Source organism: Lepeophtheirus salmonis, chromosome 2, assembly GCF_016086655.4.
Source record: "Lepeophtheirus salmonis chromosome 2, UVic_Lsal_1.4, whole genome shotgun sequence".
Classification (NCBI taxonomy): Eukaryota; Metazoa; Arthropoda; class Copepoda; order Siphonostomatoida; family Caligidae; genus Lepeophtheirus; species Lepeophtheirus salmonis.
Genome location: NC_052132.2, coordinates 18,744,090 through 18,768,285, shown reverse-complemented (window position 1 = coordinate 18,768,285; position 24,196 = coordinate 18,744,090). Strand labels below are relative to the sequence as shown.

The following is a 24,196-nucleotide window of genomic DNA, read 5'->3' as shown; positions in this document are numbered from 1 at the left end:
ATTGTATGACCTCGGTTATCGTTGCATTAACCTTGAAAATAAGTACAAACACTGAATAAACAAATTACATATTGCCAATTTAATGGGCTTTACTATGTTAGCCTACGAACTTTTCAGCCAACCACCGATGACAAATTACTTATGGACGATTTTTAGTTGTATTAAGTTTAATGTTTTACATAATAAAATAATTTAACTGGATTTTATAATGTATAAACATGTTTGAAATGTTTATCCGTCTCCATCAAGTAGCTCAATTTGACCAGGTGTCTTGTTAAAAGGAACTTATTTACTTAGAGGAGTGTTTACATTAGTATTTTTTATTACTCTTATTAATGTATGAACATTTTTATTTATATTTTTTCTTATATTTTCTTATTTCATATAGTTTACATGTTGATATCCAATGAATCATTAGGTTCTTATAGAAATAGATATATTCATAAATGTCATTTATTATACATATGGATAACTGTATATTAATATAAACAAAAGGCCTTGACAAAAAGTCATTCTTTGTTATATTAGGTTCGGAAAAAAGTAAATATGTAATTCCTGCCATCTTTTTTTAAGCTAAGTATATCTTCTTCATTATTTGTCAAATCGGATCATACGATAAAAACCTTGAAAAAATGCGAGTGTATACTACAAGCTTTTTGTGGACAGTATTGTGCTTAGCAATGCAGTCGTGAATTATTTTGCATCAAGTATGTAGGTCTCAAAGGAAGAAATTCGCCATGATTTATATTTTTACTACCTGAAATGGAGAAAAATGCCTCAAAAGCAACATATAAAGACAATTTTGTTCTGGTGTAATGGAAGTGATGATGCGTCACGCAGTGGTAGACCTGTTCTCGAATGGTTCAATAAAATCATGCAAAATATTAATATAGACCGTCATTTTTAGCAGTGACAGCATCTCCTAGGAGCTGAACATCCATCATAAAAACCATTTTAATTATTAGCAGAAGGCTGGATACAAAAAGAAACTCGATGTATGAGAGGAATCGTGTTTCATTATGACTACTCCAGGCTGCATGCATCTTTGATGACAAACCAGAATCTTTGGAGCTCGGATGGTAAGTTCTTATGCATCCTCCTTACAGTCCGGAATCTGAACCAAGTGACTACCACCTGTTCCTGTCTATATACAAAGCACATGAAGGTACGAATTTGGCCTCAATAGAGGCCTTTGAAAATTGGTTGACCAACTTTTTCCCCCATGGGGACAAGGGTTTCTACAAGAAGGGTATTATAAAGTTGGCAACAAGTTATCCACCAGAAGAGGGCATACTTGGCTTAAATCGGATGATTGCTACACTTCTTATAAAGCGTTGAAATATAGAGAAAAATACTAAATTACTTATTCCCTGAGCTATTACTTATTAACATATATTTTTGGAGGGAAGAAGAATGTTGTAAGCTTCCAAAAATAATCACTCAAATCAATAAAAAAAAATACCTACACTGGATTACAGAAAAAAATATTATATCCACGTGAATAATATAAAAAGGATAAAAGTCAGTGACGTTTGAATATTTTTTTAACATATTATAGCTCTAATGAATGTAATTTAGTCATTAATTCTAAACTTTCTTTTTAAAGTTCGCATCCAGACTGGTTATGACAATCCTTGTTGTCTTATCAAAGTGTTCATGAGGGAATTTAGTATGATATTTATATTTAGTCACATTCATCTCAGAGAAAAAGAACTCACATTTAAAAAATATATAAATTGGCCTAACAGGTCATCCCAAAAGTTAGATACCCTTGTACACATGCTAAATTAATAATAATTTAAAAGAAGTTGACCTTTTATATGACCTTAAAACTTTGCTTTATAACATTTAAAATGTTATATAACTATTGCATTAAGTATAAAAAAGCTTTAATTATAACGACATTCACGAGTTTCTTCTTTTTACACTGAAAAAATATTTAAAAAATACCGATTCATGGGTGAAAAAGTCATGGGTGGGTGCAATTTTGTGAATATTTTTAAATAAGTTTTTTGTTTTCGTTTATTTTGAAGAAGTTAATAAAATTTATATGAAACTGGAATAAATATGAATATTATATGAATTAGAATAATGTGGGAATTGTATAGTGAGATTGCACCCTGTGTTAGCTATCTTTGATAGGGGTAGTTCGATTGAGTTTCAGCACACCTCCCCCCTCCCAATCATTCTTATAGTTTGTGTCCTCAATTAGCTTTAGCTTAGTTATTAATTTTTGAAAAAATGTTAAAAATAGTTAGTTTCCTTTCGTACTAATAAATAAATAAAGCTTCGTAGATAGAAACCAATATGACTTGCGTCGATTTTAACTCAAATCATGTACGTAAAGTAAGTCAAACATACTTAAAATAGAACCTTATTTAGTCCTCAATTACTTAATTCAACATTGAGGTCACTAACATACTTTTAATAGGGGATCTAAAGATATTTGGAGCCATTATCCCGTAGGTGCATATCTATAGCTAAAACAACATTGTATTTCGAATATTATTTAATAGGGTGTTTTGTATATTGCTCGTAGAGGTTACAATTTTGATACAAGTTGAAACATTGATACATAAATCCTACACGTTACAATTTTTTTGTCTTAAAATGGTTTATTTAGTTACAACATTGATCATATTAATACCAAACTATTCATTTATACATAAATACTATCATTTGATTCAGATATTTTAAAACTACATAGTTATTATACATTTTTGATTTTTTAGAATAATATAACAAATACAAGCTTTATATTTTAGGAATTTTAACTTTATAATATGCCACAGGATACAAGATCGTATATATATTAGTAATTTTCATCGAATTAGTCGAAAGTTTAATCATTAAAATATGAGTAATATAGACTACCCATTTGGGCGGAACTAATTATTTAATGTTTCAAATATGAAATCCTTAGGGTATCAAAATATTTCTTTTAGTCTAAAGATACTTATAATTGATTCACTTTGAACCATTTTGAAAATTATTAAGAGATAGCTCAACAGCCCTAAAGTTTTGTCATTTTTACACTTTTTTAAATTTTTTTATACCATCTATTTGATTTTTGTGAAAAAAAAGAAATTTAGATTAACAAAATTTATATGAACAATATTTTTGAAATTTTTTGTTTTGTTTTTTTTAACTTCAAGTGCAGGTACATGAATTGTAGCTTTCCACCTATTTGTCCGTTCTTGATCGCATTACACCCAAACACTTTAACTAATGAATAACAAAATTTGCAAGTAAGCATTATCTTGATATCGGTGACCATTTTATGACCTTAATGTGAAGAAAAATACCTCTTTAACTAGTACGAAAAGCTATAATGAGTACTCTAAAGATAATATCAAAAGAAAAACTAAATTTTTAACTTTTTAATTGTCAAATTTTAAAACTTTAAGGTCGTTGACCTACCTTTAAATTTTTTTTTTAAATGGTTCAAAGTTAGTCAATGATATCTATGGACTAATATAAACATTTGATACAATCACTCAAAAAATCAAAGTTCCTTTGTCTGTCAAAGAACTTCCTTAAGTTGAAACTTGGATTACTTTTACTTTCCTTGAGATATATCATTCCAAGGATCCCCTCTTCGCAATCATTGTCTGGAACTTTGCGACAGCCTAGGGACAGATCCCTAAAAGATGCTTTTTGAATTTCTTACATAAAGCCGTAAAGTAATTCGTGTTTTATTGGTGTTCTTCCAATATTTTGAAAAATACCCTCTGCTTTCTTTCGTCTTTTGCATTCCCTAAAGTTTTTTAATGTCCACGTCACGTTAAAATAACTGCAGTATTCATAAAACAGTATTTATTTGAAGTAGAGACTCGAGTCTATTCTGTATTTAATACTCGTACATCCTTGTTTTGCCGATATTTGTATCTTTCGATTGCAATCTACTATTGAAGGAATTATTTGAAATATGTATTCATAACAACGTTCAAGACTTTGGGTCTGTTATTACGTTTGAAAGAGAGCTGATTCAGTATTTCGAAAGCAACGTGAGTAGTTTCATTGTAGTTCAAGAATAATCTAATTTAAAACTTACAAAAACAGTTAAAATATCAAAAAAAAAAAAAATGAAATTGTATATTCCCAACATGATATTAAAAAAAAATTTACATATTCATAATTAACGTTTCAAATACTTTAAAAAAGAATTATTTACATTTTTAAATTTAGGGAAAAGTACTATTTTCTTGACATGTGTCATTAATCTAACTATTTTTTTGTTTAACCTTTAGAGAATATTTATAGTCAGGAAATTGATATTGTATAAATAGTTGGGGAAATAATTACAAAATACAAGTATGAAATGGAATAACTGATATTTATTCGATTTTCATCAACCACTGTGAAAAAAGAAAAGAAAATTGATACAAGATTTACATAGCAAATAAGTATTCTTCTTTGTCGGTTGGGTACTTGTTTCTTCTTTCACTCCTGAAGGGTATTTTGGGGATAGCTATCTCTACTACAACTTTCAATAAAACTTGAAGGATTACATTGAGAATCCGAACAGGGTGATTATTCTAATGGAAGTTACATTTGAATGGACTGTTGAGGGCTTATTTTGGATTTTTCGTGTGTACATTATCAAGACAATTCTTTCATTTCAATTCCATACAACTCACTGTATGAATCAGACGTTTCAATCCCTTCCATAAGACTCAGTACACCAACGTTCCCCGTCTCCCTAATCCGTTCCCGCTTTTTAGCAGCTACCTCATTTCTCCAAAGCCGATTCTTGTAGTAGGAAGCAAAGCTGTTCACAACAATTGGAATGGGCAATGTCAGAATGAATATTCCCATGAGAGCGCAGAATCCACCTGTAATTTTTCCACCGAGTGTAGAGGGATTTAAGTCATAGCCGACTGTTGTAAGGGTCATGAGACTGAACCAAAAAGAGTCAACAAATGTCCAGCCTGAGCCTTCTCTTTCTGTAAAGTAAATGAGGCAAGCCACTGTGAGCACAGCAACTCCGATAAGAAGAAGAAGTAGACCCAACTCTTTGTAGGCTTGTTTCATAGTGTGAATAAGACTTTGGAGTCCGGCAAAGTGACGAACTAATTTGAATACACGTAAAATCCGCATGACTCGTACAAGACGAATGATTTTCCCAGCTTTACCGATGATTTGTATGTCCTCTAGGCTCCGAAGGAAAAGGGAGAGGTAAAAGGGTAGAATGGCAAAAAGATCCACTAGGTTCATGGGCTCAAGGACGAAGCGAAGTTTGACAGGACAACAAATGAATCTAATACTGTACTCGATTGTAAAAAAGGCCACACATAGCGTATCAAAGATGGAAATAGCAAAGACGACGTTAGGATAGTAAGTTTCTCCTTCACGAATGACCTCTCCATGCTCCAATTCTCGAAATTCTTCCAGTGTTCCAAGGATGAAAGTCCCTGTGGAAACAATCACAACAATCAGACTAAAAAATGCCATGATTTGAGCGTCTTTCCCACTCTCTGGATATTCTATTAGATTCCATAACCGTTTCCGAACTTTTGCTAGTCGTGTATCTCCAAACGTTTCTTCCTTAGCCCGTTGAATAATTATGTCCTTTGCTTTTTTTTCACTTTCTTGTTCTTTTACACAAATTTCCATCTCGGGATAATACTTTAGGGCACAACAGGGCTCTAGAAGTATTTCATCGATCCCCCAATAGTCAAAATCCGATTTCAAAATGATAGCACAAGATTTCTCCGTAAAATGAAGGATTTGGAATCGATAAATATCCAGAATAGTATTAAAGCCTTGTCCGTTCCTATCATAGAACACGATAGGGGAATTATTACTTTCTTCTTCAACGTAGGCATCACATAATTTCAAGACGTCAATAAGACTTTTGGCACGAACTAATTTCCCAAGCCGGGATGCTGGCAAAAAGTTTTTCAAATTTTCTATTCGAGTGTTGTGGATTTGACCTCCAACATCAATGATGATATTCCCTGTTTTACTCTGAATATAAGGAGGTTCGTCATCATCTTTGGAGTCAAGGAGATAAGAATAAGGACCTTTTTCTTTGCATTCATGGTCATCTCGCATTTTCCATTCTCGCTTTGCATGTTGCCTTGTGTTAGAGTTTGGGAAATAGTTAAGACCTTGTACGACTTCGCGTCGCTCCTCAGCAACAGTCATCATGAGGGTTGGGAAGGAGACTTCGATGGTGGCAGGTTCTTCTTTTTTAAAGGGTAATCAATGGAGTCACCATGATGTTAAAGAGAGGAGGAGAGAACGACTTTAGCAACAAGGAAGCGTCTCAAATATGTTTCTTCTTTAACCGTGCATGCATTACTGACGTTCAGCTTCCGTGAGTAACAAAAAAATTAAAAAAAAAAAACGAAAGCAATGCATGTTGAGAGAAGAGACAATATAAACCATATAAAGGTAATGTAAAGAGGAAGAAAAGACGAGGAGAAGGAGTGGAAGGAAGAAGCTCAAAAACCAAATAGGAGCAAATTCATCCTAGCGTACTACCATACATTTACTTTTTTTAAATCTTTTATTTGACGTATGCATATACCCACATAAATCAAAAGTAAGTTAAAAATTAGGGGAAAAATTGCTTGACCATTATTTTTGAATATATTATAGTGGAGAAAATAATTCAAAAGACCAAAAATGAAACAAAAAAAAGACCAAAAAACAGTTAGTAGTTAGCTAATTCTTTTACATTACGGATTGATTATTCCATTATTATTAGTACCGGGTGGTCCATTGACATCTAAAAACTTATTAATTCAATAACTAATGAAGGTTCAATGATTGAAATAAATTCAAATTTCGATATATTAAAGCATTAATAATTAGTTACAAATCAAAACAAACCTGAGCTTTACAGTATAGATGTTTTTGTTACTGAAGTAACGCCGGTTGGGACTGCCTAATAAAGCATTTTCATAGACGACGCCACTAATTGTATCAAAACAAAAGGGCTGATAATTAATTATACATAAAAAATGCATACATTTTTAACCAATCTTGATGTATCTAACTACACCAAATGAAGAAATACTAACTAAACTCCGCAGTATTGGATTCTAGTTGAGACAAATAAGTGGTAAAAATATATGTATGAGAAGACTAAATTTTTAATAATAATAGTTTTTTCAGGAAATATTAGAAGGGACGAGAAAAGAAGAATGATTTGAAGAAAAGTATATGACCATTGCAAATGTCATAGTTTATTAAATAGATAATAAATCTAGACTATGGTAATTTGAATACATAAAAATGCAATAACATTATTTGCAAAATATATCAATCTTTAATTTATAATTAATGGAGACGTTAAAGCCGTTATTCCAACCGGAGTTTCGGTGAACAACAGGACTCGGACAGGTTTATCAAGAAAAAATCTACAAAAAAACTTCATCAAAAATTCCCAAGATTTGTTTTTTCTAAAAAAAGGTTGCAAAAAATCCAAGACCCAAATATTCAACCAAAAATTAAATATGTTCCTCTCAAAAATAAATTTACATTGGAACTTTACATTTTTGAAAAAGTTAAAGGATCTATTTTGGATGTAAGATTGATGTCTTTGTCACAGGGATGTCTAACCCATGTCCTACGGGCATCCTGTTGTACAGTCCCCTTAATGTTTAAATGCGGGTAACTACTCATTCTCACTGTAAATTGTATTTTCTTGTAAATTAAAGGTCTTGGGGAAAAAAATTAATGAGACAACATTTTTGTTTTCTTTAAATTATGCAGCGGAGAAATGTTATTTTATTTTTTTCAAATTTAACATTTTGCCTAATTTGAAAATAAATATGTATTTAATTGTTTTGTTTTTAAAGCAGTTTTTGATGAAAATCAATTTAATGGGTTCTGTGGCCCATTAATATATTTCAAGTGCCAATGTAGCCCATATACATATTATTTATTACAATGGTAAATTACCCCAATTGGAGTATTTTAGAAAATTTTGGGGATACATTTTCTTGTGTTTTATTTCCTATAAACAATGCAAATGACGTCATTATACCATTTTTGTTATTTTCACTCGCAACTTTTTCATCACTTTGCAGAATTTACCTTGTTAATTAAGTTAAAAGGGTGAAGTCATGGAGGTTGTATAGTTAGTTATGAAGCAATACTTAACGCTTCCAGTGTGCAAAAAAGTGTCACCAGGAACACTTCCATATAATATAATAATGAGAAACTGGTCTTTGTTTCCCCACTTGGTTGATAGCTTTGGGGTTGACAAACTTGATATGTACATGGAGCATAAGCCAGATTATTAAAGCTTGATGGATTCTGATTAATCTTATTTAAAAAGGGAACCTTCCGCTTAAATGACAGCCTCTATACGTGGCAGAAAGCACGAGCAGGCTTTCACCACTTTGTCCCTTAGAAAATCCTGGAATTCCTTCTTTATCCAGCAGATAAGTTTGCCTTGGGCGTTAGAGGAGGCTCGGTTGATAAGCACTCCACACGAATAAAAAAATCCTTGGGATTGAGATCCGGCGAATTTAGAGGCCCAAAGTCTGACGAGATGAAGTCATAAAAATTCTCTTGGAGCCATTTAGTATTTTTTTTAGTTTTGGGAGGGAGCCCAGTCCTTTTGGCACATTTCAGGCCTCTCCTTGGTAACCATATTATGACCTTCGTTTCTAGCACGTCCAGGTAAGCATCAGTGATGACATTGAGACCTTGGATGATCATATAAGCAGACATGAGGTGGCCTTCGGAGCTAAAATCCCAAACATCATGATACGGGCAGGAACTTCCTCTGCATGACGAAGAGCATATCCTTGGGGTAGAAGACGAACCACCTGTTGTTCTAGTTGTTGATCTTATGGTTCTGGCAAAAAAATTTATCGTCTGAGAAAAACTAGAGCATACCTTGATAAAGTGGTGTCTTGAAGAGCTATTGGGGGTGCTCTAAGTGGTTTTCATTGATATTTTCCTTCCACTTCTTGTATGAGTAGTAATGAAGGTTTTTGCGAATGCAAAGGCAGATCAGCGACTCTGAACTGCCAACTTCTTGAGAAATTGCCCTGATTGATTTCCCTGTGTTTTCCTTTACGATTTGCTGGATTCTGCCGTGAATTTCTTGTGTTAAAAAACAGTCACTTCGGCCTAATCCCGCATAATTTTGGGCACAAACGTCTAGTTGAGTCCCAAAGTTCAAGCAATTGTTTGATTGTTGCTCAAGGCTTGGATTTCAAGGAGGGCATTCTACCTTTTATAAATGTTTCGAATAAAGAATTTGTCAATTGATTCAATGTTTTTTTCAATTGGTGAAGGTTTGAGCAAGATATCTAACAAGTCAGGCACCAAATCCCCGTGTTTGTCCAAGAAAATGCGCCAAAATAACCGTTGCTCAACCTTTACTTATTTGTAGTACGCAAAATAGCTTCTATAAAGCCTTATAAATGTTGGGTATGCGAATTATATGTAATTATCTCACTTATTTAAAAAGGTATCTTAATTTTCCTACGGATAGTTAATTTAGAACATTGTTCACAGCTTAACAAATTTGTATTCAAATTATAAACCTTCAAAAGACTAATGAGAGATAATAAAAGTAGATGATGGACATCCAGAAGCATTACAGCATTAAGAAATCCATTGGTTTTTATTTTTTTACACATGACATGAAAGCCTTATTTTTCTTATCATATATTTTCCCTCGTATTTCTTGAACGATATCTGTTTTCAAAACCCCATATGTATATTAAGATATAATCTCACACTACATTTGACTTTCTAGTCATTTCCAGGAGAATAAAATCATAATTTGGAGGATTGGAAGGTAAATCAGCTTCAATCAGAAGAAAAAAGGATGCTCAGGGCTTGAACTCACGGCATTCATATCATGACACCAACACGTTCCCTACAAAAAGAGACTGACAACTTTAACATGAAGATTTCAGAGGCCAAAATTTATTTATTATTTCCAACGGTTACTGGTTATCTTGAAGATCAATGACATACTTTAAATTGAAAATGTTTTGTTCATCAGTGAAACAGGGATCCGCTACCAATAAAGTGTACTCCAAAATATCCAATACCCCTTACCCCCATCACCACGTCCATGGGATGTCATAAATGTATCAAACCTATAAACAAGTTGTGCAAGTTTGACAAAGAAACATAGAGTAGAGGTTTGGTTACTGTAGTCAAACACAAATATACAAATCCGGAAGAGAAATGGTCCATAAATGGAATTACAGCGTCAAGCCTCTTCAATAACAAATATTTAATAAACACATGCGTAGAGTTGTAAATTCTAATCATTTTCTAAGGTTCAAGAATTTTGTAATTGGCGATCAGAGCAACAATTCTTCAAATAGTCATTGTGACCAAGTTAATTCTCAGGTTTTTTTGGTTTTTTTCTTCAACATATCTGTTGATATTATTATTTGGATCTATGCATATAAACAGTATTAAGAGCCTAGAACCGCCCTCACTTAAGCCAGCAAGTGTTAGTTAACATGAGATTATACATTTGATGTATTCCTTGCTTCTGCCAAAGCTGAGGGAAATCTTGTAAGGAAAACTATCGACATGGTTAAAAAATCGCCTAGTTATGTCTTTTTATTGCCAACTACTCTAAAATATTAAAATACTTGCTTGCTCTTCTTGTCAAATTTTTTGCAAGAAGAAGTCCAGTCTAAGAATGTTAGAATTTGTGAATTTGGAGAATTTTCGTCACAATCTCTTCGACTATATAATGTTCTTTATGAGCTGATGACGTCAAAATCAGCTACTCCTCATTTCAACAGTTAAATTCCAAAGGCCTCCTTTATGGATGTTTAATCTATTAAGGACATGTTTCACTTTCGTACATTCAAAAAATGGATGAGGGGAAGTTTCATGTCCATTTTACAAACAGAAAACTTTATTTCACCTTCATTTACGATTTATTTAAGATCTAGCCAACCTGTATAGAAACACCTTTTCTATCAAACTTGAAAAAGGGTTCTCTAATATTATTTTTGAACTCCCAAGAATATATTTTACCAACAGACACCTTAGACGAAGGAAACGATTTGGGACTGTTTAATCGGAGAGTTCCCCCTGATATCACAATTCCATTCTTTTTGTATTTTGCAGGAAGTATGTTCTTCAAAGCATTGTAAAAAGGAATCGGAGGCCCCACAACCAAATTGTTCAAATTGATATATAATCTTTATATACTTTCTATTTGTAGAAAAGTATTAGCAACAAATATTTACTGTTTCTCTTTGCAGTTGTCCAAACAATACCTGACCGTATATTTAACTTCTTGTTCATCATGTCAAATATTTTATATTCTAAGTACTTTCTTTATACCTGGCCCAATTATTTACTAGATAAAACTAATAACTACCTATAAATATAGGCCAAATCTATATTTATAGTCTCTACACTCAAACGACTAAATAGTACTGATATGGCTATAAAATATATTATTCTAAAATGGTGTCGTCCAGCCGGAGTGAGTGATTTCAAAATACTGTGGTCCGACAATTTATGTACCAATTCACCAACTCTACAGCCTTGATCAGAACCATAAATACTATTTACGTATTAAGCCGCTTCTATTGAAGAAAAAAAATGTAAAATATGGCGTATTTTCTCTTTGTAGGTGTCCATCTTGAACGTGCACTCCAAAAATACTGAGTCAAAAAATCCAAAAACTGTCTGAAAAGTTGTTTTTTTTATAGTAAGAAATGTTATCTTTCTAAGACCATCTAGCGTAAACCGATTGCTCTTATACAACACGAGATACACATGAACAAAGCCGTCTATTGGAAAAATAATGGGTTTCTGTTTAGTACATCTATTTTGTCAGGGAACCATTTTGATAGTTGAACAGTGTAATTAGTTGGTAAAGTACCTACGGAAGGAAAAAATAAAGATACCTACTTTTTCAGATAAAAACTTCTATCATTCATCATTAAACAAAATAATTAAAAAACAATGTTTAATATCTGGAAACATGTCATTAAATGATTGAAAGCAAACGATTCCGTGTTCAAATACAGTATGTAGTTTGAAATAAAAACATTTTTCTAAATTCTTATTTTTTTTACATTTTAAGACATAACTTTGTGCAAAAATAATTTATGTATATTTATGCATATCATTGTATCATTTTACTTCTACTCCTACGTTAGACTGCCTCTTAAATTTGTTTTTTTCTGGGAAGATATAGTTTAAAAATATACATTTTGATTCCGCAAGTTTCTTGAAGCTGTATGTAAACTTTTTTTTTTAAAGGAAAGATCTAATGTTAAACAAGGAAGACAAATAAAAGTCCGTGGTATACTACTCCTGAATAATAGATTATTCAAGATAACAAAATAACAATTTTTAATCTACAATATTTATTTTGTATAAATTATTGACTTATATTGTCTATTTTCAGGTAAAAATGCCATTTGTTTTTCCTTCAAATTTTGAAATATTGAGACTTTAGGACCCAGCACAATTTTTAAACATAGGAACAATTGTATAATTACTAATTTTTATCAAAAATGACCATTTTTAAATACCTCACATATTTAGAGAAAACATTAATGGTAAATTTCACATTTAAAAAAATATGACAAAAAGGATGCGCGTTATAGACGGTACAACAATAATTTATTTGTCATTTTTCTATTATAAATAATTATTTTAGGGGAAAACTTATTATAAAAAAAACTTTCGAACGATTGTTTATTTATTTGAAATAGCTTTTTTCATAAATAATGTTCTTTATTAGCTTAATTTAGTTGAAAACGCTATTTTTTATGCCTTTGCGGATTACAATGCTGTCAAAATACTGTAAAGATTCGTCCCCATCAACATCAAGGGTTTGGAAGAGGTACCTTTGAATTGAATCAAAGCTTCTATACTCTTCAGATTATCTCAAAGAAAGAGGCAGTCTCCACAGAAGTCTAAAGACTTTTTTTCTTTTTTGCTTTATTAAACTCTAAGGCATTAATTACTGGAAATCTTACATCCCATGAGCCAATATATCCTTGCAAACATAGAGCAATTCCTGTTGCATCCGTTGCTAGATATACAATCCTTTCCTTGAAAATTTTCAATGCTGACGACACGTCCTGGATCCAGGCGGTAATTGAAGTGAAATTATATCCATCAGTATCCCTAGAATTTGTGTTTTTATTTTTCATCTGAACTCTTTTATAGAAATTTTTTAAAGCTTTTATATGAAACAATAACTTTAAGCTATCATAATTATTCATGTATATTTATTAACGTAATTGATTTGCAAATATAATAAAAGAACAATTGATTAAGAAGAAAAAAAAACATTGGTGAATATTGATCATAACTTTATATTTCTTCACTTTTTTATCAATAATAAACATTTTAATGTCTCCCTTCCCCTAACAAGTAGAAAAAACAACAGTACATATTTAAAGACCTTGAAATTGTAAATTTCATAAAAAAATGGAGCCGACAATTAACAATGCGCGCTATAGCCGGTACAACAATATCTTATTTGTCATTTTTCTATACAAAATATTTATTTTAGGATATATTTGATAAAAAAAAGTTTTGAAAGATTGTATCTTCATCTATAATATATTTTATGTATTAAAAATGTTTTTTTTTCCATTGCACAAATATCCTACACAACTTTGAAACATTGATCCATGTAGTTCAAACTTTGTAATTCATTACTTTTTATCAAAAGAAACATTCAGAACTATTTCTCCTTAACATTAAAAAAAAATGTATGCATCCGTTTCATTTACATAATATACATTTACATAAAATTCTTATCTAATTATTTTGACTATGTGTTATGTTTTATTTCTACTTTTTCAAAGTTAAAATAATAATATGTTAACTTTTATATCGAATATATTTTAACAATGTTTTAAATTAATCATGCAAGTGTATGTATTTTTCAAGCTTAGTAGGGGAGACAGGGAACGATTGCTATCAGTCCTCTTTTCTCGAGCATTAAAATAGATATAGGCACAAAATTTACACAACAATTGTCACATTACAGGCGATAGGTTAATCAATTTACCATAACATACCGGTTGATCCATTGAAATATAAACACTTACAAATTCAATAATTTATGAAATTAACTCATTTTTCGGTATATAATTAGTTACAAAACAAAACACAACTAAGCTCTCTAGGTTATGTACAAGTAAAGAAAATGGACCTTGAACATGATAGAAAATTTTCATTCGCGCACTCCAAGCAGTTGGGCCTCTCTAGGAACAATGTCTACGTCGTTAGCAAGTCGGAAACGTTGGAGAGAAATAAGAACTCTGTCAAAAGGCCCAAACTGGACCCGGAGGAGTTAAAGAAAACAGCCCAGGTCAATTCTCTCATGTACATGAGGGCCCATGAAAGAGATCTTAGGATTTCACATCAAATTGTCTAGAGAGCTGTCAAAAAAGTGGATAGAAAGAACTTTTTGAGGGAGGAGAGGCCCCCTTTGGGACCAACAATGAAAGAAATCCTTCATTGCAAGACTCTTTTGAATAAGTCATATGATTTCCTGTGAACTTTTTTTTGACAATTTTGGCCCCCTACAGCCCTGATGCCAATCCCCTTGACTACACTTTTTTGATGCATGTCAAAAGGGAGGCCTGCAGTGTCCATTGTCCAAACACCAAGCCCCTAAACGCCACTGTCAGCCAGCAAGCCATGACAGAGGACTACATCCATAGCGTGTGCTATGCCTTTCGCCACCGACTGGAAGCTATCATTGTCACTAATGAGGCTACATAAATGATTGAAAGAGCTCAGATACACATCTATTTATAGTACTAATTTTTGTTGAAATTATATTGTTAATGAATAAATGGTATATCGTCAAAGTTTAAAATTCAAAATGTTCAGATTATAATGGGCATAACACATTTATTCATAACTTTTTTAGGTTCTCTGTCGTTTTAAGTACTTTACTTAATATTTTATAAAAATAAAGCAGAATTCACTGTGATTTTGCCATACTCAAGAGTCTAGCTCGAATGGAGAATGCTGTTCAAATGAAAATAATGGCTTCCAGGAAAAGATGAATATCTCATAGAGGATAAGTTGTACTTATTAAATTTCAATTTTAAATGTTTTTTTGATCATTGATGCTGCTTAGAATTAGATTTTAATAATTTCTATTCCTTTTTTACAGTTTTATTTCATTTTGAAATTAGATGCTTAAAAAATTACCCTCTCACCTGTCGGGTAAGCAAAGTGATTAATAAAAATAACTTATTTCCATAGGAAATAACTTACTCTTAACAAAATTTTAGAAACATTTTAAAAAATCTTCATGTTCTAAGGCAGGGTTCCACAAACTTTTTTTTACTGTGGGCCTTATAAATGAAAAAGTGACAAGCGCGGGCTGTATAATCATTCTGTTTTGTAACTTGTAACAGTGACAGATCGATTTTCAGCAAACTTTCTCGGGAAAAAGTTTCTTTAAGTTTGTAAACCACATTTCATGGACTCTTAATTCTCAGAGTGTAACGTTCCAGAAAACATCTGGTATATCTTTTGCTTCTTTGTGGGACGAAGATTGTACTCTTTCAAAACTGCAACACTTTTGCTACATATTTTGCAACTAGCTTTCTGGTCTTTTGTTTCCACTAAGAAATACTTTCCTCCCCACTCTTCTTGAAAAACACGACACTCGGTGTTGTGTTTTTCTACTTTTTTAGTACCCATAATGAAGAGCAAAGGAAACGGGTTCTGAAAATGAAAGAAAGGGTAAGATAGATCAATCTAAAATACCCAGACCGAGAAAATATTTGTAAAATAGCATTAATACCCCCCCCCCACCCAACAACAGCTGACATGTCATTATTCCGATAACAATCTTTTCAAGAGAACCTTTATTGCTCCATATATCATCTATGTTTGTAATATACGAGTATCTACCACCATTAAAAAAAAACAAAAAAAAACACAAAGATGAATAAATAAAATGATGAAAATCGAAGGTCAGTAGACATTATCACCTTTCGATTTCTGGTCAGGCCCTAATCATAAGGATACTCAAGTATTAAAATTATTCCTGATTATTTAATAATATTAAAGGTTCTAGTTTTCCCTACAAAATATACCAAATTTAAATTGTATCACAAAGTTTCGTGTTTCGTACGCTGGATAAAGCAAATTCAAGTTCTGTCGGTGGGCCATATGCACTGACGTCGAGAGCCAGATCTGGCTCACATGCCCTATTTTGGTGGCCCCTGTTCTAAGACAAGAGAGTAGATTATAGTTTAAAAAAAGTGGATGAACCTGACATTTCCTGATAGAGTTTCTAAATATATCAAGGGCATAGGAAGAGTTGCTCTCATGGATGTAATAGCTCTCTATAAAGGGAGAATTAGATGAAGGAAGAAGCGGGGCCCTATATTTAGTAATACTGATTCTACTGTTCAGTCCTGGCGACTCATGAAAGCTAAAACAATCCGTCTTTTTTATAGTTTATCCGTGATATTGATCCTCTTTCCATCTATTTTTGAGAGAAGCATCCAGCAAAACTTTGTGAGGGGACAATGGTCTTCCCTTTATTAAGTCTACCCCTCAGTTAAAACGTTGTAATGATCCAATGTGTTAGTGAAAGATGAAATTTGTGAGTTTCAAATGCAGTATTAGGCCACATTCACAATACTTCTATAATTATCACAAATAATAGCCATTATACTAGTCATTATGATATTTTTCCTTGAACTGTTGTTCATGTTAATACAAAATGAACCTTTTTAAATAAGTTAATTCATATTTTTTCAAGATTTAATCCAAAAATTGAATGACAAATTTGTCTTACAATCATATAAATATTCTAACATCCAAGTGTTACTGATATTGGGGATAGGTTAATTAATTAAACACCTTCATATCGGAGTCCCTAGGAGCTTTTGAGATTTTTTTTATAAGGATAAATAAACTTATGTAAAAGTATTTTTTATGATTGAAAAGTGTTTTGATGGATTCTGTATCTTGTTCTTTAGACTCTTATAACTTATTCATAATACATAATGATGAGGAATAGAAAAATATTCAATGTATGATTTAAGAAAAGATCTAGATTTAAAAAATATATATCTCGAAGGATTTTTCTTCCATTTAGTATTTTTCAAGTGATCTCATTTTGAAATATTGAAGGAAAGAGTCCATTCTACTCCCTTATGAGGTCTTATGAGTTTTCCTCCGATGAATTCTCCTCCCGTTGTCACTTGTGGAATTTGGAATCTGAGAACGACCATCTATTAAAATGGAGGATAAAGTTAGAAGTATATTCCTTCCATTGCCTAGACTTTCCTTTTAAAGGGAATGACGTCATGAAACTGGTATTGAAATCGGAAAAAAATATCAAGATAAGGTTGACTGTTTGCTACAACACCCCCATAAAAATGGGATGTCTTAAAAATACAAAAAGGAACACAAATCCTTGGAGATGCATATTTTCCGCATAGAGCTTTTTTTAAATGGTACATTGAATATTTTTCTATAAAGACTTATAAGTCGATGAAGAATTTACTTGTAATTTTGATACGAGGAGTCCAAAAATTGTATATATTTGGCTAAAAAACTTTCTATTTTTCAGATATGACACTAATTCTTTTTTTGTCGTTCAATCCACATTTCATCGAAAAAAATGATGTTGAAATAAATATCTGACCAAAACCCATAGTTAACATCCCCTTCCAAGCCCCTAAACTTCATTTTCACCAAACATTTTCTTTGGGGAAACAATTCCTTCTTACAAAATTCATACTTTCAATTTGGTCAAAAATTCGTAAATTCGAGGAAGAAATAAAAAAAAATAAGCTCGCTTTCAGGCACTCAAAAAAAAAATATTTGTATAGTGAAGCTTGTTTTTCCACAGGGCTGTTATTAGAAATCATAAAACCGTTTTATGACTTTGATTTTCCTTTCCATAGAATTTTCGATTAGAGTAGAAACAATAATTGTGATATATATAAAATAATATTCCTTCCTGTTATTGAAAGATCATGAAAAGAAAGTTTTATAGTTTGGAGATTTTCATAATGGTATTAAATTACCTAGAATTATATATCATATTGATCTACTTTCAGACAGAAGGGATTTGATTTCATGTATACTCAAATCAAGTTAATAATTTTAACAGTTTTGGAAGTTTGATTATTTGTATTTCCCACAAATTATCCTTTGACAAACTTTACTCTTTTGTGTTGAATAAATCTCGTCGATCATTAGTGTAAGACTCTGATGTTCAAGACTCTAATTCGTGCTTTTAAGTACCTGGTTTTGGAAGAAGATAATCCTGTTTCTACCGTAATCACACTGGATACTGTCCTAAGATATCTGGGAGACGGAAGTGACAGAGGATTGGATCAATATATTTGCTGGTAGAGGCCTGAACTGACACTGTGCCATATCAAAGCAACGGAAAGGAGTCCAGAAGAATATATTCAACCTTTTGGTTGTTTGAAGAGATGAGACATTTGCTCCATTATAAATGAGAGCTTGGAAAATCGAATCTTATCTATTTCTGCCGAGTTGGAAAAATTAAGAAGCTATTCACAAATGTTGTCAAATATATCTTTCTCTGTCTGACCATCGTTGGACCCTAGAAAAGATGTAATATTGAGGGCTTCAGTGACAGAGTCAATTTTATTGTCTGAATGTATGTATTTTACATTTTTTATAGCTCGATGTTATTACAGAAAATTCTAAAGGAGAGGTCTTCTTCCACCACCAGACAAGCTGCCCTTTCATATATGAATGTATGATTTTTGACAAGTCTAACTTTTGGCGTTTTAAGCAACAATAACCCTGAGGGAAATGATTTTGAAGAGAGTTTGTCATAGAGATCTTGTGCTGAGTGAACGGTCTCTTCAATAAACATTCCATATTTCAGAGCTTTTTCTTTTATTTCATTCTCCAAAAGCACTCTTTTGGTGCATGTTGATCCCTGTGTTGATCATGGAGTTGGGGATAGTGATGAGAGCTAGCTTCCCAGATTCGGCCACTTTGAGGGGATGGCTTCCTCTTTCAACCGCCTGTGAATATATATCAATCATTTATAAGTAATATTGATTAATAAAATTGCAACGGAGTAAATTACAATATTTAGAATAGCATTAGACAGTGCATTTAAAAGTATTTGACAGGAAATTAAGTAAAAAACGAGAAGTCTCAGAGATTCACAAGCAATATTCATAGTACTAGGGAGCACTGCTTACCTTAGTGGGAGTGATTTTTCTTTATTAGGGTATTTATCTACAGATTCAGCGATAAAATTAGTCACTTTAAAATGCAGACTGCATATTCTTGAATTTGCTGTTGGTTTCTAGTCAATCGTGGGAATATTAAGACGCACTTCCAGTTGTTTTAGTATTCATTTATTATAGGCTATTTCCATTATATTCCAAAAAATGTGATATACCCATGATTGAATTATTTAAAAATGAGATGTATGTAGTTAAACTTATACTTCTCAAAAAATCATTTTAAAATCGGCCAACCAGTTAGTGAGATATGGCCCTTTTTAAAATCTTAACCACTAGGTGGCGCTACCACATTGAAAAACTTTAATCACTGATTTTAAAGGTTATACTTATGCTAGAAGTATGATTTTGCTATCAAATTATATATTTTTTTGGGGTGATGAGCTTGAATTTGGTGATATAATTGGTGTAAAACTAAGGAAAAGCAATGATTTTCAATGTTTTTATGTTAAATTAATATTAAACTCGCATAGTTGAATTAATGTCCAAGGAAGTGACGAACATAAATACATTTTTTTAGTGGAATATGAAACTCTTGAAGAAGTCAAAAATATTTTTTTTCAAAACTTCATGCAATCCTTAATCCTTCATTGCCATTTTGGCCATTACAAGTATTAGTATATTGGATTTCACTAACATTGTTATGACAAAATCAAAATCTGGAAGATGATCTAATTAAAGAAAGGGGGAAATGAGGATTACGACTACAGGGTGTCCACGATAAATTGGAACTATCTTAAAATTCAACTTGCTTGATAAAAATGGATTTTGGAGTGTATTTGTTCAGATGAAAAAGTTAGACATGATATTAAACAATAAGTTTATTCAACATGTCTTCCCTCAGCAGCCACCATCTTCTCCATCCTGCCCCTAAAGGATTTGCATGCACTGATGACTTCCGCGGAGTCGACAGGATTCCACTCCCTCGTAATGGAGCCCGGGAACTTTGTGGTGAAGACCACAGGGACCTCTTCTCTCTCCTTGGCAAGCACCCTGTCATTCTGGACGTTGTAGCTTCTGTCAACAGTCCAGTTCTTCTACTCGGAGAAGAAGATGATTCTTCCTCCATGGCTCTTCAGGTCATTGAGGAGACGCTTACCATTGGTGAGCCTGGTGGCCTTCATGGATGCCGTGAGGATGTGTTGTTTGGCAATTCAGTATGACCGAGGTCCTCATGCACAGCCTTGGAGACCAGCTGCTTGCTCACTCCACGGTTCTTGGCCAACCTGGACAAGGAAGTCCCCGGTGAAGCCTTGATGGACTTCCAGAGGCCTTCAAGGAAGCCGGGAGTGCGGATTCGGTCACTTCGCATGTTGTGGGCCCTGCGACAGACCTTCCCCTCAACCTCTCAGGCATTGAAGACCAGGTACACCGTGGTCTTGGGGTAGTTAAGAAGCTAGTAGATAGCAGAGGGCTTGTGTCCCTCGCGAGCCAATTCTAGGATGGCATCTATCCTTGCTTGTTCCATGATGACTATTGTTTGTTGTCAAAACAATTGTGGTGGAAGTTATTGTGTATTGTTCATGCAACCTTTTATATTAGTATGATTCAACCCCGAATATCCACATTATGGATCTGGATGAAGTTTAAAGTAGTTCCAATTTATCGTGTACACCCTGTAAGTTTCTTGATTATTTGTCAGAGACACATATTATTACAAGTAATTATTTCAATTGATATTATAAATCTTATTATTAGGTTATTGGAAAAGTATAGAACTTTTTTCCTAGATGTATTTAGTGAACTATATCTCACAATTAATACATTACATCAAAAAAAGCTTAAAGTATGCTTAAAACCTTAGCGCCCACTTAAAAAAATTCATTTAGAGTTTTGTGTTTGGTGAAGGCAGTTGTGTGTTACAGCGTTTCAAAATGGAAGTAATACTAAAGAACAAATTCGATCCGTTTTTCAGTATCACTAAGACCAAGCTGAAAGGGCTGTGCATGCGGTCAAAAGCATTGATCTGTTTACGGACCCATACAGTATAGAATCCAACAGCAAAGCGGTTGTTCTAATGATTCTGTTTTGGTAATATGAATGCATAAGAAGTCAATGAAATGATGGAAAGGTTGAGTTGGACCGGCATGTGAGCCCTTATTCTATTGTCCAGGAACTGAAGATACGCCAGAAAACCGTTTAGGGCCATCCAAATCGAAAAATCCTAGCTATAACATTTTTATTGTCAAAATGAAGCAAAAAATTGCTCAAAACTTTTTACTTTACCTATTACATCTTACTCCAAAAGTTAATAACTCAACGCCGAGAAAGGCTTATAGTTTTTCATATATAAAAAAAAATGTTTAATTTTTTTTTTTACTTCATAAAAAGTTAGAACAACAAAATTTACATAACAATTGTATAATATACGAGTATATAATGCAGATTATTGTTAAAAAATATGAATAAGTTTTTTTTTATTTTCCTTATAGATTAAGGATAAAAATTGATTATAAACGGTAAAAGTAACAATTGTGTATGATAACGCTGATGAATGTTAAATAAAATCAATCATTTTTGTTTAGTTATGTTCCAGATATTAGATACAAACTAATTTTGAGGAATGAAAGCTATTTACTTTTGCAATAATGAAGTTAAATATTCATTATTTTCATCAAAATTCAAACCTCACTTATGTAGGAGAAATTTGAGATATTTTAAAGGGGGGTTATCACATGTATCACGGGGGATGCCCTCCGTCTAAAATGCAACACTTTTAGAAAATTACAAAAATTATTAGACTTCAAAAAATATCATCAACTTGAGAAAATTTTATTCATAAATACAATCAAAGAACACCTCACTTACATTATCAATCAATATAGCCGTCTTTTGCACTATGACAGGTTCCAACCTGGTACAGAACTTTGCACAACAGTTCTTTAGAAAGCTCGGCTCTAATTTGGCTCAAGAAGGGATTATGGCGGCATTCAGCTGGTCTTTTGTTGTGTATCGGACTCCCGAAAGCTTCCCTTGAGGTGTCAAGAAAACCAAAGTCTAGGAAGGAACAATTAAGGCTATGTGAAGGATAAGAGTTTTATTTTTCAAGATTGTTGTAGGAGATTTTCCACTGGGTCACACTCTTTACTCCATCCAAAAGCTCGCAACTCGGATTCTTCTTGATCCGACAAATAAGTTCTACATAGGTGTTGAAGGGGGTTGTATTGATTTGTCCTTCGAGCACGCCCCACACAAAAAAACATCTGGTTTAGATACGGTGAGTTTGGAGGCCAAAAGTCCAGTGAGATGAAGTCGTCAAAATTGTATTGGAGCCATTTAATAATTTTTTTTAGAGGTTGAGCAGGGAGCCTAGTTCATCTGCCTCATGTTAGGCCTCTTATTGGTAACCATGCCGATCGACTAAGTCCTACAGTTCGAGTAATTGTTATGTTGTTACTCGGCAACAAGTTGTCTCTTAGGAAGGCCTGGGTATCAACAGCTCAATGACACAGTGCTTCGTCTTGAGTGAAAAAAAAGTTGTCAGCGAACTTTTCTCCGCCCCAAGGTAGCACTTTCTTATCCAGAAGTTCGATGTAATCTTCTTCCAAGTTGGGCTCTGTGCCTTTTCCAAATATTTAGGATAACGAATTTGTCAATTAATTCTATTTTTTCAACTGTTGCAAATTTGAACAAGCTATCTAACATAAAAAATCTACTGCCTAAGTGTCTGTGTTTGCCCAAGAGAGTGTACCAAAGCAGCGGCATAGATAGCTTGCACACACAATACATAAATATATAGTATACATATGGTTGATCTTATCTAGGGGTACATATATTTTTCAATTTTTCAAGGGTAAACTTTAAAGAAGATGTTTTGTGAGGACATTTATTTGACAAAATCATCTGAAAATAGTGATCAGCATAACTTTTATGCAATATGTGAGCTCTCATCTCTAATAATTGCCTCAATACGAGACCTAAATCCCTTGCAGGCCTTGACTATGTTGACAGACTCAAGCTTAGTCCACTCCTTCTTGAAGGAAGCTTCTAGAGACTGAAAACTCCTCTGAGGAGTAGCGCATACAATCTCCACCAGATACACCTAGATAAAGTTGTCCAAGGCGTTCGCATCTGGAAAGGAGGCCGCCACATGCTGAGGCCCCAAAAGTCCTGAAAGTTGCCTCTCAGAAAAAAAAGTTTCCTCCGAACTTTTCTCTAGCCCAGGTATTGAACTTTTTATTATTCAAAAGTTCAATGTAAGCATCTGTATTGAGCCACACCTTCTTGTACACTAAAAAAAGTGGGAAGACATACTCTACAACGCTCAAACCCATGGTTTTGGGTGTATATTTTGCTCTTAAGACATGTCTCCCTGAAGCTGAGATATTGTATGGAGGTTCGATTGTGATAGAGCGACTGCTCTCCTTATTCACAAAAAAAAAATTAGAATCTTCTTTACTCTTTCCGACCATCACCACTTGCTTTTATTCAGAGAAAAGATGTCTTGTTGTCTTCCTCCGTGATTATGCACCGATGTCATTCTAGATTGAAAATATAGAATGTGTACCACTAGAGAATATCAAACCTATATACATGTATACGTCTACACGCACGATAGATTTGATAAAGCCCCTTACTACTCAGTTTAGAATATTTATTACTTATCAGTAACAAGTCTTCCAATTTTGTCTGCCTTTATCATATCAGCTTGGAGTAATTGAGCCAAAAACATACAATCTTGCAACTCTCTATAGTTTCTACGCCATATATCATATGCTGAAAAGAATAACGAGAAAACTTTTACTATCAATTATGTTTTATAATAAGTACCAAAAAAAAAAAACACCAATAGTTTTCATTGTTCAAAATTTGGTATGATCAAACTTCCTTCAGTTACTGATAATATAATAAATAATTTACTTAAAGTTTTAAAGTCGTATTTTCCATTTTCCTCAAATAATAATCCATGCAGGTATATATATTTATATATAGGATAGACCGGGAGTACTTTGCAACCTTTGTTGCTTTTGATTGATGGATATACAGGG

At 32.9% G+C, this 24,196-nt stretch overlaps 1 protein-coding gene across 1 annotated transcript; it reads right to left on the bottom strand.

The window, feature by feature from the left end:
* Positions 1-4,602: 4,602 nt before the first annotated feature.
* LOC121113862 (potassium voltage-gated channel subfamily B member 2-like) lies at positions 4,603-6,150 on the bottom strand. Its single transcript, XM_040707728.2, has one exon. The coding sequence runs from the start codon at positions 6,148-6,150 to the stop codon at positions 4,603-4,605; it is 1,548 nt and encodes a 515-aa protein (XP_040563662.1).
* Between the last annotated feature and the right edge of the window lie 18,046 nt (positions 6,151-24,196).